Below are 16,465 nucleotides of genomic sequence, written 5' to 3'. Positions count from 1 at the left end.
TGCATGTGATCCTCCACTCTAGGAAGCTGATTAGTGAAAAAATTCCATACAGTACCTGGCTACACCTTCAGGGCTGGCCCAGAGGTGCTTAAAACCGGTAGAGGCTTTTCTGTTGACTCAGAAAACCTTGGATAAGGTGAGGCTGTTATTCCAGAGAGCCACCATCTGCCCTCAGTACTTGGAAGAATTTTCTAAGGGGGGGGTGTGGGAAAAAAGTTCAAGAAAAAGAGGAATGTGAAGGCAGTGATTTTGCCAAATGTTTTGAGGAAGGCAAGGTCAAAGCTTACCTCATTGTGGTGCTGTTATTGGTAGGTACTATAAGCAAGCAGCATTTGCAGCCATGAAGAATCCTGTTAATGAAATGCAAAGCTTATCCAGGGTCCAAAATAAATGATGAGGCTGATGGTGGTAGTTGGGTGTAGAACTTCCCAGACTCACATGGTGTTGAGATGCAGCCCACTATTAAATTATGCTTTGCATGTGGCTCACATATGCTTAAAATCTCTGTGCCAGATAAAAGTTGAATACCTGAGATGAATTAGATGGCAGTTATTAAGTAGACTCTTTGCAAAGGAATTTTCAGTCTCTGATACTTGGTTAAATTAGATTATTCAACCTTTCTTTTCTGTCAGTGCAAATGAGATCATAACTCAAATGTGCATGAAAGCAAACGGGTGGTTTAGATCTGAAAATGCACAGCTGCCTAAATTTGATTTATATTAAAGGCAGACATAGAAATGATTCATTCCAGCATCTTGGGAATTACATTTAAGTATTAAAAAAATTAAGCAAATTATGCCTCAACCTCTGAGTGCACCGAGGTTTGCACGCAGACTTGTTTGATCATGGGATCACGAGATAAATGTCAGAATCAGGCTCCACGCCAAAGTTAAGCATTTTGTAAGGGAGTAATAACTTTGGAAATAACTAGGACCAAATTGTTTGTGAGATCAAGTATTTATCAACCAGCTTCAGGTCCCCAGAAAGGTGCTTGCATTGTTGCACAATGTGGTTAGTCTTACTTTAGGATAAGTAGTAGCATCCCATGTGCTTTTAAAATTAAGGATGCTCTGGGCTGTATCTGCTCAGGATGTGGGACATGAGAGAGTCCTGATCTAAGCTGTAAATTTACTCTTTAACTTTGGCTGTCACAGTAAAGTGGCATAACCTGCATGAAGACTGTTTACCAAGGAACACTTCAATTTTTGTTTAAGCATCAGTGTTGGTGTTTAGTCCAAAGACAGTAAGTGGATGAAACTAGTAGAGGTTTAGAACTGGGTTTCGTAGGATGTGACATTTCTGTCTTGCTCCTGACTTTCGTTGCCTGGGGAGAGAAGTAGAGAGAATGAAAAAATTAACTTCTGATGAAATCTGAAGGCTTATAAAAATAGGGTGACATTAGCTTGATCTTTCTTCTGTTGATGCTAAAGAAAAGAAGTGAAGTTTAGGGATCTGGGTAACTCATGGAAGTTTTATTTTATTGCAAGGGACAACATTTCTTCTGTTTTTCAGTGCAAAGTCGGATGTTGCTTGTTGGGATTTTTGGCCTATCTTGATCTGGGCTCAGGAAAACTGAGGCAGCTATCCCTGCTCAGCCTCTCAGAGGAACATCATTTATGGCTCTTAAAGCTGTTGATCAACAGGACCTCAGTGATCTTTTGTCAATCTGTAACACTCTTGCAGCAGGAAAACAGCCTTTTTCAGAACATTGTATAAACAAGCTTTTAAGCATCAATATCTGGTTTTTAGAGCTGCATCCATTTCTCTCCACATTGGTCTGAACTTTTCCTTTTAGAAACTGCTCTCTGGCTGATTCTTTGTGGGCTGAATGAGCTGTAAGTAGGGCTGTAATATAAAATATTCACAGGTGTCAATGTATATGCCAATTTCTATTCTAGTGGATCTTCCAGAGCTGCTATATATATAAATTTTTTAGGTTTCAAATGTATTTATAGGCTGGGAAGAGCTTAAGCTGTAATATATTTCTTGGGAAATGTACTGATGGAGTGATTCCAAAATGAAGGTTGAAGCCTCATTTCTGCATGTTTTCTCCATTCTGAAAAGAAAGCAGAACATTTTATATGGAGAGATGGTTAGAACAGTGTGTTTGCCCTCAAGGATTGAACCAGTATGCTTATGGTGTAGCATGTAATGAAGAAATGGAAGCTGAGTCTCTGGATGCATCATGCTGAGTAAGAGGCTTGTTCTACATGAAACTGTCATATTAAATTCGTGTCGTGATTCCAGACCCCTTTGATTCCTAAATCTTTGGAGGAGACTAATCTGAAATCAAAGTGAAGTTGCTTGGGGTTTGCATGCCAGAAGTGGTCACATTTGAAAAAGTTCAGTGAACCTGCAGAGGGAGGTTGAAATTAGTTGCTTCACTACAAAGCTTGCAGCTAACATACCTGCTGGTTTGCTTTTTGCTTTGATTCTCCAGGCTCTGCCTTCTTGCCACCTTCTGAGTTGTTTTCAAAATGCATAAATCCTAAGGATGAACATGTCCTGGTTTCAGTCTGTTTAGTGCAGGAAAAAAGAAAAGTCAGACTACACTGATAAAACAAACACGAGCTTTTGTACCAAGGACAAGAAAATGCCGCACTTTTCTGCCTTGTCCTTTGTGCAGTTATTTCCCTCTGTGAAGGTGCAGAGCACACTTTACCCTCCTGATTTACCAATATTTGACATCCCTTTGCACCAAGGTAAATGGAAATGGTTCCTTTCAAGTTCTTCTAAGTAGATACTGAGGGCTCCTGCCTTGATCCCTGTAAGATGACTCTGCTCCTTTGAAAGGACTGGAGCAATGCCAGGAATCCAGGCTGTTATCCCTGCTGAATGTCAGCTGTTTTCTCTATTTTGATACTGGCTTTTTTTGGGGCTTTGACCAAGAATATCACACGATATTAAGTGCCTGCACTCCCCTCAAGTTTTCTGTAGCCTGCTGGGGACCTGGGGAGGTGCTTTTTGGTCCAGCTAAAAGAAAATGCCCTGGGTAGCCATGGCCCCTGTATGAGTGTGCAAGCTGATCTGTTATTACTTTATATTTACAGTGTTCTGTCTCCTGTGGAAGGGGCCAAAAGCACCGCAGTGTGTTCTGTTTGTCAAAGGAAGGGAGGCATGTAGAAGAAGAGAATTGTAAACACCTTGCTAAGCCCAACGTGCAAAAGAAATGCAGAGGGGGCAGATGTCCGAAGTGGAAAGCAGGAGATTGGGGCCAGGTGAGACATCTTGTGTACCCTTTTGCACCTTTTGGTATTCTTCCTCCATCAAATTGGTTAGAGCCTGGTTTTCCAATCACTTCTGTCCTTATGAATTATTCAGGGTAAAGGTTTGGGCCAGATCCTGGTGTAAAACAGTGCAGCTTCATGGACAGCAGTGGAGCAGCACAGATTTGTACCAGCTGAAAACTAGGCAGCTTGCTTTTGGTGTCTATCTAAAAGCAAATTCATTGTTTTCAAATTCCAAAATTTTAGGGTTTTGCTAGAAACATTATTAGTATATAATATTAAAGAGAATCTACTATTTATTCATGTTTTTAATATAATTTAAATATCATAACTCAAGTAAAATCATCATTAGTTTTGAGAAATAAACTCATTGCTTGATTTTCCCTTGTTAAAAAGTCAGATAGTGATGCATAGAGCAGAGGCTGCTGGAAATGAAAAAGTCTTTTGAGTTATTAAACTTCTTGCTTGCTGAAAGCATACCTTGAATCCTTGCTTTCCTGAGAATAATGTCTTTGTCATCACCTTGAATCTGCTGCATCACATTTTTAACTCTGAACTTTGCTTGTCCCTCTACCTCATTAGCATGCTAATCAGAGGAATTATTGAAAATCCCAGACTAAATGAACTGTTAACTTGTAAAACATCATGTTCCCTTGCATTCTGTCTTCCAAATTTAGGTACAAAACACCCATTCTTGGGGCATTCCAGTTCCCTGGAACCATTCACAGTGCTACAGGCACACATGCAAATGTTAGGACTAGGACAGCATGCTGTTGATTAATGACTACTAATAAAAGGACAATAAACACATTAATAATCTATAATTGTTTTCAGACTTGTATTAGGTTTTTTTTCTCAATCCTTACCTTTGGATTCACAGGATAGGAGTGTTTGCCATTATGTGGGTGAGGGACTTAAGTGCTTGTTCACCATGGAGATTCAGTTACCCAGGTCTGGGCTCCTTACCTGAGGATAGGAGCATCCAGCCTGTGAAATCCACAGCACTGCTCCCATACTGGAAATTAGGTCAATATAATTAGCTTTATTACCTTCAGGACTGAAACCTCAGTTTTATACAGGAGCCAAACTAAAATGAAATGCAAGGCCATTAGACAGACTTGTGGTATCCAATTTGCACCTTATTTAAGTGACTAGTCCTGAAAGCAGTTTTTACTAATAACTGTAAACATAATAATGTAATGGTCTGTCAATTGCATTAAAATACACTAATACTAACTGGTAAAAGTAAGTGGTTCAAAATTCTCAGCTTTCCACTGCATCATGGATATTAATTTTATGCAACTAGAGAAAGAAACCCAAGTTAATAGGAGGATGAGGTGATTTATGTTCTAAGGTAATCTCTCATGACCAGGCAATTAAGGAATATTTGTGTGCTAATGATAAGGCTAAAAACAGGTTTTTCCAGGAGTAGCTTCTCAGCCCACGTTCATGATGCAGGATGTGCTCAGCCAGCCAGCATCTTGCTTGGGGAGAAAGTAAAGGGGTAGAAACACTTATGCTACAATGTCAAATTGGGCTTTTTAAAGCCCTGTCAGATGCTGTGACATGGAGCTCTGAGCCTCACTGGTGCTGGCAGCATTTTTTTTTTTTTTGCCTGTGACAGATGAAGCGTTGGGGCTGTCACAGGTTGGGAGTGCTGGTTCTGGGTCCCTTGTAAGGGGTGTTCAGGGCTTTGCCAGAGGTTTCATGCCTTGGAGCCAAGCTGGATTTAGGTGCTGATCTTCTCCTTAAGAGCATGAAACAGACACAAGTTTGGTGCTCTGAATACACAGTAAATCAGGGTATAAACTGGGCATGAAAACTCCATGTGACTTTCCCTATTACCAGTGCCACTGTTGCAAATAGGAACCATGATCAGTTTCCACTTTGATATTATCCATAAAAACCCCTAACTTTCTGAAGGTGTAATTGTCTCAGAATGTTAATCCCAAAGCTGAGCTGCTGTGTTTTTTCTCCTGAATAAACCAGCAAAAATCTACATGAGAAATGAGGCAAGGTTCTCCCATAAAAGTGCATCCTTGTGTCACTATTTAAGCACAGAACCCGTTGCACATACCTTTAGGTAGGTGTTGGGGGTTTTTGCCTTCTGGAAAAGGAATTACTGAGGAAATGAAGATCAAAAAATACAGGAATGGTTAAAAATCAATCTCAGTTGGACACTGGCTGTGCTGGTGCTCCAGTCCTAGGTTTTTTCCTCTTTGGATGTTTTGTATTCAGAACATGGTTAGTTCTTTTCTAGATTGTTAAGAACCCACTTCCCTGGAGCAAAGCATTTTTGATATATCTCTAAAAAGGCTTTTTCTCCAAGTTTTAAGTGTGTTTATGTCTGCACTGAAATATCAGATTTAATGTGTTTGTTTCTCCTAAGTGGTGTCAATTATGGCCATTTACCTTTCATTTAACAAAAATACCAATATTTATTCTGCTGTCTGGTATTTGCATACTTCAGCTACAGGCTGAAATCCAGCCCTGTTATAAAAACACAGGCAGAGCATCAGGTGGAGTTTCTGGCACAGTCCAGGGACCATCCTCTCCCCAAACCTGGGTGTCACACACAGTGCAGCCCCCCATGAAAAAGCCACGGTGTCACTTGTGCTCTTTTATCCATACCTGGGCTTTTTATGTTGTTGATAAATGCAGCTCAAAAGATATCCTAGAGCATGGTAGGCATCCTGGTGTGTATGTTTCTCCAAGTTTGTTCCTTTATTCAGTTTAAGAGTCCCCTATGGAATGTGTAGGACAAAGAGCACTGTTAATCCCAGGGAAGCAGCAGCACATGGGAAGCATTTGCATCACTAGTGACAGAAATCCCACTGCTGCTTTCAAAAGCTACACAAAAATACTCCCACCCTCCTCCGAATATCTGAAGCCAGACAAATAGTCACAGTCAGCTTTTCTCTGGTTTTCTTGGCTTTATGGGGCATTTGGATAGTAAAGCAAAGAGCATTATGGAGGAATACAGAAGAGGGAATTGCTTCCCCATTAGGAACCACTCAATTCCCTGCCTTAAGAAAGCTCATTTTAGTGGACCTTGCAATAACAGGCTGTGAACTTATTTTCTTAGTTCCTGATACATTAATAAGTAATATTAATTGTTACAAATAACTAATGTTAGTTGGTAATTCAGCTGTGGTTTTAATTCGTACCTTTATTTTTTATGCACTTTCTTCTACAAATGCAAATTCTCTTTACTCCAAATCTGTATAGTATACTTCAAGGTCTAGCCAGGAGGAATCTGTTCCAGGGGAATATTAAGTACTGCTAAAGATGTTAGTGTGCAGTCACAACACTAAGAAATGTTGCGTGAAAGAAAAAATAAGCTGTTAATAATATTGCAATATAGATAATAATTTAAAGATGTCTGAGAAACAGAAAAATTCAGGCATTTGTTGCTGTGCCTTGAAGTTGGGAGAAATGTGCCCACAGTGTAATGAAGGAAATGTGAAATGCAGTTAATTTCAAAAAGACATTTGTTCTCAAAAACTAACTGTATTCCCTGCCTTGGTGCACGTGCATGTTTAGATGCATGCTGAAAGAAATCCCAGCTGTATCACACCTTTCCCTCTCTACAGCCACACACTTTCTTCTACAGAATCCAAGTTTGCTTTTCATTAAAGCCCACTCTGTTTGTGGCATGTGATATATTTTGAACTATTACTTTTTTGAACCAGTGCCTGAGAAACAATACTCAGAGCAAATCTCAGAGCCTGGCCGCCTCCGGCATGTCGGGGTGGTTTAGCAGAGATGCTGTTTTGCAATAAAAACAGATTTTTCATTAAAAATCCTGTCCAGGAAGTCCTGACCCCACTGAAGCCAACGACAAATATTCACACTGGCTTCAGATTCCCAGTTTTCCCCTGCACAATGAAAAGCCTCACTTGGAAGTTTGACAGAGCATCGCTACCTTGTTTTCAAATCCCAAAATTTTAGGTTTTTGCTAGAAACATCCTTAGTATATATTACTAAAGAGAATCTTATAACTAAAGAGAATCTCTAATCATCGCTACCGATGCTGCGGAGCCCAGAGCAGAGACCGAACCCCCTGAACTCAGCACGGTGGCTGTGATGGGGAGCTCCACTCACCTTGTGTCCCTCCCTGCAGTGCTCCGTGTCCTGCGGCCGGGGCGTCCAGCGCCGCTCCGTGCAGTGCCACAGCAGCAGCCCAAAGGAGGCCGAGTGTGACCCGGCCAGCCGGCCGCCTCCGCAGCGGGACTGTCACCTCCCCCCGTGCCCCACGCACCGCTGGGCGGCCGGGGAATGGCAGGCGGTAAGAATGGCAGGGACCCCCCTTCCTTCCTTCCTTCCTTCCTTCCTTCCTTCCTTCCTTCCTTCCTTCCTTCCTTCCTTCCTTCCTTCCTTCCTTCCTTCCTTCCTTGCTCCCGGCTCTGTGCTCTCAGGCGTGCCGTGATGCTGGATGCCAAGACCAGGGAGCGCTGCCGGAGGCTGGGGGTGTTTGGGTTGCAACCTGGGGTTGCAAAACAAAAAAAAAAAACAAAAAGAGGTAGAGGGAAGGTTCATGGTTCTTGCATGCTGGCTGAAAGGGGGAGAAGAGAAATGCCTCTGTAGGGTTAATTTATTGCTTCTGCTGCCTGTGTTTGGCTGGATCCTATGCAAATACTGAGCAGGTCTTGGGTAGGGCGGATTTGGGTCTCTTCCAGGAGACAGAGCCCTGCTGTGCTGCTCCAGCCTGAGCCCAGTGCCTGGAGGAGTTAGGGAGCAGTGGTAATTCCCTCTTCCCCGCCCCATTACCCCAGCTCCATCTGACATCCCTACCCTTTCACTGAGCTCCCAGTCTTTGCTCTTTTATCAAGTGCATGAGATCAAGTCTTCTGTAGGAGATGATGCTTTTTTGTGTGACCAGGATCAGTTCCCATCAAAAACAGCTCCCAAGACTGAAACTGGGGATAAAGCTGCTGCTCCAGTGGTTTAGGGAGTGACTCCAACTCTCCTGCAGTGTGGGCATGAGTGGCCTCAAGGCCGGTGGGTGGTAGGAGGATGAGGTGATTCTGAGCAGGAGGAGCCCTCCCATGCACTGCCAAGAGGGTGCTGTGTCAGCCTTCAAATGCACAGAAGTTTTTGGCAGAGGCAGTTCAGACACAAAAATTATTCTTTTTATTCTGTTTTTTTCCATTTTTAGCCCCTGCATGTGTTACCTCAGCCTGACGGGAACAGGACACACAAGTTTATCTTCATTTCCCCAGTCTCAGCAGTGCTGGGAAGTTGGGTTTATAATCCTGTGTAACCCAGCCACGAGTGCAGGAGGCCAGAGGGGGCTGAGCCCTCTCCCAGCTGCTTCCCAGTACACAGGGAAATGTGATGGGAAGCAGCAGGAGGCAAAGCCAGGCTGGTCACACAGTGGTACCACATGGAAACATCTGAAAAGGAAATGTAGGAACAGCTGAGGGGGCTCCAGCAGCTTCATTGCAGTTTTAGTTTTACAGAGCCCATTAACTTCTTCAGCTAATAAATTTAAAGGCAGCAAAGAGGTCACTAAACAGCATGTTGTGCCAGTCCTTACCTGGTGCTGTAATCAGCCCTGGAAAGAAAGAGCTCCTGCCCCATCCTTTCATAGAATCTTAGAATGAGTAAGTTGGAAAAGACCTCCAAAATCATCAAGTCCAACTTTTAATCAAGTGTTGCCCTCTCTCCTTTATTTTTGCAACGTCTCAAAACAGTTTGGAGAGGCACCTGCCCCCACCCTTCTGAGCCCTTGATAGGATACAAACACTGATGTTTTCTGAAGTTTTCCAGGACTCCCCATTGCACTGGGCAAATTTTGAACATATTGTGGAGATTTGTTTTTCCTCAAGGGAGCTTTACTAAGAGGATGGACTGGAGGTTTCCTCACCCTCATAGTATTCATAAGTAACCATGAACAGGAAAATGCAGGAGCAATGTGAACTTGCCCCTTTGGCTGATTCCAAGCATTTCTTCCAAGCAATTCTTATTTTGTTCTGGTGCACACAGTGAAAAAAAAAGAATAGAACCTCCCCCCCAGCCATAGGCAGTGTCCATGAGGAGGCACAGATTGCACTGATATTCTCTGAGCAGGGAGCAGCAATGAGCCCTAATTGACATGGAAGGCAAGATATAAATAACATCTCAGTGCTGTCTTGTTCTTGATTTCTTATCTTTAAAGGGAATCTCTCAAGAGGGTTTGGGGTTTTTTAATTGTTCCTTTTTGTTGTTGTGCTTGTGTTGTTTAGAAGAAAAAGTGTTGTCTTGACAATGAGAAGGAATATGAAACTTACTGGAAACCATTTACTGCTCTGTTGGTGTATCACCATTAATCACCTGTTCTCAGTGCCCTCACCAGGGAGAAGAAAGTCAATAGAAAGAGCCTTGCTAATGTCAAAATAGAACTCAGACTAGAGTCACAAAGAAAAAGGGAAAATTGGGAGAAAGAAAGTTTTTTTTTCTTTAATATGAGCCTCTGTGGAAGGACAATGCATGGCTCTGGAAGCTGCCATGCAACTCCTGAATCTTTGACATTTGTCTTTTTGGAGGAAATTGAGCCATCCTTGCCTGATTTGAATTGCAGAGTTACCCAAGGCATGTTTCAAGCATTCATGGCATGGGGGGTAAATTTCATCTCAGTGTTAGATTGTTATTTAAAAAAAAAAAAAGGAGAAAAAAAATCAATGCTTCTGCAAAGCAATGCCTTTGAGGTTGTTTTAATTATTATTATTGCTCTTCTAAAACAGTTTTAGAAGTGCTTGAAATGATCCTTAATTTGATCTGCCAGGAAAATAGTTCAGAATTTGGGAAATGAGGCAAAAGAGACAAATATTGTCAAATGCCTGACTGTTTTCAGATTTTGCTATCAATAGCTGTTATAGCCTGGCCCCACTGTTTTGTGTGAGATTTAAATCAGTTTTGAACACGAGAATTCATGCAAAATCTGTCACTGCATTAAAAGGAAAAATAGCCTTTCCATGCTAGCTGAACTGTCTGCTTTCTACATGAATAATGTCTTAGAACTTTGGGGTGGCTGATTGGAATCTCTGCAGTGTTTCTTTTTGACTTAATTTATGATGGTCTCACTGTCTTTGAGCCTCATTTAATATTTCAGTGGGGTTATTTTAATTGCCAGTTACCCTTAAAAATACAAATAACCAAACTTTCAATTTCTGATGATGGCAAAATGCACAGAGCTGGCTCAGGTTTATTTGGCCACACAACTGTTATTTGCAGACAAGCACAAATCAGGCTGGCCTGTGCTTGGGAGTGTCAGTCTTTCATCAGCAAGTAATGATTTAAACAAGGATGGACTTTTGATGGGCTCTTCACTGCCACTGTTAGAAGATGTCTTGATGGCATAGACATGGTTCACCCTCTTAAAGTGAAGCATGAGCCAATGTACTTTGCAAATTTAGTCTGAAATATAAATTAAGGAGATGAAACAAAATCAGGCTTGGTTCTTCCCACTCCTTTCAAGGTGCCTCCTTTGGCTGTGAGGGACCATGGAACGATTCACTCTTTATTGTTGACCCCTTGCTGGGCTGGAAAATGCCAAAGCAGAGAGGAGGGAAGCTTTGAGCATCCTGTGACCCCACTCCCACTGAGCAGGATGGTCAGGGTTCAGGCTGCCCCAAAAGGTGCCTGGAGAGCTGTCAGGGAAGCTCCCTGATGATGGAGCTGTGGTGGTGCCATATTCACACACAATGACCCCCTTTCAGTTTTTACTTATGTAATAGGGAGATAATCAGAGATGGGCAAATATAGCTCACTTTGTTTGCTTTCTGGGGAACTCACACTCCAGCAAATTCCTCCAACCCCTGTAGGATTGCCGTGTTTCAGCACAGACCTAGAAGGAGCTTCCACTCCAAGGACTCAAAGCAAGAGAGTAAATAAGGTTGAAAGCACACAAAGCCCTTGGGGTCTTCTGGCAGACTGCAGATTTTGCAATGTTGACTGTTGCCTAAGAGCTCCTAAGTTATTCCTTTGGAATAAATGCTGTTTTGTGGAGCTGCCTCTCCTTCCCCATCCCTTTCCACTTTGCCCCAGTTTTAAATATTTACACCCAACATGATGTTGTGCTCACTGCTGCTCTCCTGGTTTGCTGCTGCTGCCACAGACTGATCTGATTTTTCAATATTCTCAAATAATTTACAACCCTGGTTCTGACAGCCAATTACAGTAACAGGGCCATGAGAGTGCCTGCATTTTGCAATTAGCTGAACCCACTAATATCTTCCTAATTGTTGGCGAGCCAGGAGAACAGGAGTTGCTTCAGGGAGGCTGGAAATGATGTTTGGAGGGTAAGACTCTAACTAGATTAAACTGGCACAGTGTTCCAAGCCTAGGTAGCTTCAAGTGGTGTTTCTGTACAGATAGGGATGGTCTGATTGGATGTTTTATCCTTTTCCTTAAGGGGAAGACATTTCCTACATGTTCTATAGAATGATTATTTTCATGCATTTTTCTCCTCATTAATCCAGTTAGTTGAAAGTGTTAGAAGTCCATTACAGGCAATCACTAAAAGAAAGTATGGTTTTATCTAGGCAGCTGCTCTTACACTGATTTATTTTGTTTTATGTGTTTTTCTAAGATATTCTCCAAGGACAGCCTCACTCCCAGAAACACAGCCTCATAGTCAGGCTCGTTTTTCCGTGACAAGGAGAGAAAGAACTGAGTCCTTGAAATCTCCAGAAGGACCTGGGGAGCAGTTGTACTTTTCTGGCATGGGTTGCTCTTAATATCAGGAAGGAGCAGTGTTTAAAAGAGAATAAACCTGCAGGGTTGCCTCCACTGTAGTGTTTGTAGAGTTGTGTTTGAGGCCAGGCTGGGTGAAGCTCTGAGCAACCTGCTGTAGTGGAAGGTGTCCCTGCCCATGACAAGGGGTTGGAATGAGATGATCTCTAAGGTCTAAGTCACCAAAACGACTCTATGATGATTCTGTGATTATGTGTCCCCCATGCCAAAGCAGAGAGCTGGGGAAGGAGCTCCCCCCAACACCAACAACAGCCAGAGGTGCAGCAGTGTGAATTTTGCAAGGAGTATGGTTGTGTCATTCTCCAAACAGCTGTATTCACTAGGGGCTGAAATAACGGGGGTTGGCCCTGTCTCCTGGCCCAGCATGCCCAACCCTGCATATTTTTTGATCCTACCACAGCTGGACCATCCCAATACCTGCTACCGTGGTTTCTCCTCTCTCCTGGGGATGTGGGTCAGTACCTCCAGAGGTCAGGAGCAGTTTGTCACAGGCAGCAGCATGTGGCACAGCGGGGTCCTGGTGAAAAATTTTCCCCCAGGTGATAGCAGTGCCAGCTTACAGGGGTTGCTGGGAGGAGGGCTCACTCTGGGTGTGGGTTCATTCCCTGGAGTCCCTCAGGGTTGCCTGAGCTGTTGTTTGTTGCACGCAGTGCACGAAGACGTGCGGGGAGGCGTCGCGGTTCCGCGAGGTGTTCTGTGTGGATGAGAAGGAGCAGCTGCAGAGCAGCGGCCACTGCGAGGCCAGCAAGCGCCCGCCCGAGGTGCAGAGCTGCGCGCTGCCCCCCTGCGAGTACATCTGGATCACGGGAGAGTGGTCAGAGGTGAGGCCTCATCCCCATCCTTGCATCCCTCTCCTCCTCTCAACACTGCCCCTGCTGAGGTATTGCAACCCAAATCAGTCAGCAGTGGCAAGGCAGCGCTCTGGGTTTTAATTCTTATTTTCTGGTTTATTTCGGTGTGCAGTCTCCCTGTTGGATAGAAAGGAGCTGTGCTGTGGGAGACAACCAGGATATTAAAGACTAAAAGCAGCGTGCTCAGGGTTCTAGCTAATATTATCTGGAGGCAATTTTCTTCCAAAGCACAGTGCATTCAGCAGGCACCCTCTTTGGTTTTCTGCTGGTTTATTTCATTTATTTAATTAATTGGTTTTATTCCCATCCACTCCCTGGGGGCTCTGCGGCCCCGTGAGTTGTATGAGGGTCCAGATGTGCATCATGGGGGAGAGGCAAGCCTGGAGGTGACCAGAGGGGCACATCCTTCCTCAGTGCTGTCTTTGCAGGGGCAAGGACCCAGAGTGAGGGAAGGCAGGACATTCACCCTCGCAGCTGGGAGGCAGGGAAAATAGATGAGTTTTCCTTGCAGCGGGCGCCGCGTGCGGGAGGACACAGGCTAATCTCAGCCTGTTTCCTTCTGCAGCCAGTGAAGGATTACTTTCCAGTTGGAGAAACAGCAGAGGGAAATGACAAGGCAGCTGCTGACACAGCACTGATTAAAGAGAAAGAACAAGAAAAGGGAAAAAAGAAAACATGGCAGGACTGAGGGGAAGGAGAGCCAAGCCACCTGAAATAGTGCAAGGAGGGAGAAATGTGGAGACATGAGAATATCTCAGAGCAGCCTGGTCTCCTGAGTGGTTTCTTAAGAGAAATATTGAGGTGCCTGTCAGGCTGGAGCTCTGGCTGCTCCTTGCCCAGGCACCCTCTACCCACCCCCCAATGCGTGGGAGACCACCTGGGAGCACTCAGGCCCATGAAGACAGAGAGGTGAAGAGAGCCTACAGAGCCAGAGTTTGACTCTCCCAGGTCCTACTCAGCCCTTTGATGAGAAAGGCAGAAGTGCTGTTTATCCTCTAATTACAATGAAGAATTTCTCATTCTTCTGGTTGCTGGTTCTTCTGGTTCTCTGCATTCTTCTTGTTCTTCTGGTTCTCTTCTTCTAGTTGCTGACAAGTACCTGCAATTCAGGGTCAACCTTGACCACTTTCTATCTCTCTGTATCCCATGGCAAAAAAAAAATCACCAAGCCAAAACAACTAATAGAGGCATTTCTGAATTCCCATGGATCTTCTGCTCCTTTCTTTGTGCTTGGGAAGAAATAACATGTGGCCGGGAGCCAGCCTGGAGCAGGGAGTCCTGGACTTGTAGCAGCCACTTAAAATATTCATGACTGGCTTAAATAGATACCAGTGATCCCTTGAATCAGTTTCCTGTGCTAAAAGCTGTCAGGCCTGGTTTCCTCCCCTCCCATTTTGGGCAGCCCTCCTGAAGCACGTGGTGCTCACCGGTCCTTGCTGTGCCCGCAGTGCTCCGTCACGTGCGGGAAGGGATACAGGCAGCGCCTGGTGTCCTGCAGTGAGATCTACACTGGGAAGGACCACTACGAGTACGGCTACCAGAACATGGTCAACTGTCCTGGCACACAGCCCCCCAACATCCAGCCCTGCTACCTCGGAGAGTGCCCCATCTCGGCCTCCTGGCGCGTCGGCAACTGGGGAAGCGTAAGTCGGGCAAGCTTCTTTTTTGGCCAAAAAGGCTGGAACAACCTGGGGTTTTATTTTTAGACATAGACTGAAGGTTTGGCAGGGGAATGTTTTAGAGATGCTTAAATTAATGCATGGAACACTCTGGTGCAGCAGCAGGCATGGTGTGTGTGTAGGGCTCCATACTTTAGACTGAACCCCTTTGTATGGGGCAGTCCCAGCAGCTACAAGTAGAGTCATTCATGAAAATTGGGATGTAGCCAACATTTGTGGCCGTGTTGATGGCCATGCTGAGTGCTTAGTCAGAGAGTGGGGTCATTGCAGAAAACAAGGGTTTGAAAGCCAACTGCTAGAAGGATTGGTGGGTCACTGGCAACTGCAGTTGATCCCACTTGGCGACATGTATGAGAAAGACTTGGGAGCCAGCATTAGGCTGAAACACTGGTCATTTGAGCTTTAAAACGATTTTTTTTCTTGTTTTTTTCCTTCCCCTCCTTCTCACAAATGCTGGGACAGGTCAGGGGAAAGAACCTGGCCTTTCTGCTAAAGTTATTTGTGTCGAGCCTCTTCTGGGACCTGAACTACAAGATCAAATTTTAGTTAAGGTGATAACATTTCACTTCTTAGGGCTTCTGACATTCTTTGAAATGTGATGTTTCTCCCATAAACTTGATTTATTAACCCGGCTCAGGCATTTGTAGGAATTTGTCAAACGTTTACAAGGCGATGAGTGTCAGGCCAAGTAAAACGTAGTAGAAGTTGTCACAGTAACTGGCAAAGCCATATGAAACCTAAGTTCCTCCTGCCCCATAGGAAGCTTCAGATCCTCCCTGTGAGTCAGCACAGAGGAGTTATAGCAAAGAGCTCAGCCTCAATTAATTGATATTTTCCCTCAGAATTTAAGTGCAAAATACCCAACTCATTAATCCAACTTCACAGCAAAGAGCACTCATTTCAGAGAGCAAGACCTTTCTCCTCACTTTGGGCTGCTGAATGTCCCAGTGACCACCAAGTGCCATGACCCTTGTCAGCTGTGATTTTGAAAGGGATTTAATGTAAAATGCCATCACCTTTGATGGACAGGGAGAGTCCTACTCAGCGCTTCAGCTAAATTTTATGGAACTGGACTTGATAAAGAGTAAATGCCCAAGCTGTGAATACCATGAGCCATTGAAGACTGTCTTCTTCATGGTATATTCCTTTAGAATAATAATTTCTAAATGGATGAGCAACTTCACTTTCTTTACAGCCTAGCCTGGTAGCTGTAGAAAGAGCTGATTTTCATTTCTAAAGTACTTGAAAGAACAAGTTGTGGATGGAGGAGCAAGGTGCTCCCACCTCCCACAGCCCACAGTAGCTGGATGCTCTGCTGCTTGGTACCTCCAGCAATTTGTGTAATTTCAGCCTTAGGATTGCCCTTAGACTGGATGATTTGAGGATGACCCAGTGTTTGCACAGATGTAGACATTTTCCCAGCCGGTGAGGGGAGAGAAGATTTTGAGGGTCCATTTTTTTGGTGCAATTTGCATGGGAAACAGCAGTCTTCCTAATATGGAAGATAACCAATTTCACTTGAGCACATGGTTCTCTTTAACCAACTGCCTCATCCAGCAAAGTGTGAAAACACCGAGCAAAGTATGGTAGTCTTGAAGTAATCAATGATAATAAGGAAGGGATTAATTATCGAAGGGACTACTCATTTGATTAAAATCGAGCCTGTGTTTGAACACTTGACAGGATTGAAGTCTTTGCTGCTGTCTCTTGATACAAGGGAAACCATCTGTCTCTATTCTTTCTTCTGGAGCCCATAGACCCTTGAGATAAAGCAGGAATCTCTGTCTTGTGTCCCACAGTGCTCTGTCACCTGTGGAGCTGGGGTCATGCACCGCTCAGTGCAGTGTTTGACCAACAACGACCAGGTCAGCAGCTTGTGCCATGTGGACCTGAAACCTGAAGAGAGGAGAACATGCCACAATGTCCATGACTGTAAGTCTGCAGATTTACACCTTCTTTTGCCTTTCTCATG

At 44.1% G+C, this 16,465-nt stretch overlaps 1 protein-coding gene across 5 annotated transcripts in view; it reads left to right on the top strand.

Annotated features, from left to right (window-relative positions):
- Positions 1-16,465, top strand: part of ADAMTS9 (ADAM metallopeptidase with thrombospondin type 1 motif 9) — a 79,545-nt gene that overhangs the window by 54,200 nt on the left and 8,880 nt on the right. For 4 of the 5 annotated variants that reach the window (XR_009487897.1, XM_059856732.1, XM_059856731.1 and 1 more), the window contains 5 exons: positions 3,051-3,218; positions 7,351-7,515; positions 12,614-12,784; positions 14,263-14,457; positions 16,293-16,425. Coding sequence is in view for 4 of the 5 variants with exons in the window: in XM_059856732.1 (XP_059712715.1) it covers positions 3,051-3,218; positions 7,351-7,515; positions 12,614-12,784; positions 14,263-14,457; positions 16,293-16,425 (832 nt within the window). In the remaining variant the exon portion in view is untranslated. The remainder of the gene's footprint in view (positions 1-3,050; positions 3,219-7,350; positions 7,516-12,613; positions 12,785-14,262; positions 14,458-16,292; positions 16,426-16,465) is intronic. The other variant, XM_059856733.1, reaches the window with a different exon arrangement.

The sequence above is a fragment of the Haemorhous mexicanus genome, chromosome 11, assembly GCF_027477595.1.
Source record: "Haemorhous mexicanus isolate bHaeMex1 chromosome 11, bHaeMex1.pri, whole genome shotgun sequence".
Classification (NCBI taxonomy): domain Eukaryota; kingdom Metazoa; phylum Chordata; class Aves; order Passeriformes; family Fringillidae; genus Haemorhous; species Haemorhous mexicanus.
Note: the sequence above shows the minus strand (reverse complement) of the source record. Positions and strands in the feature narration are given on the sequence as shown.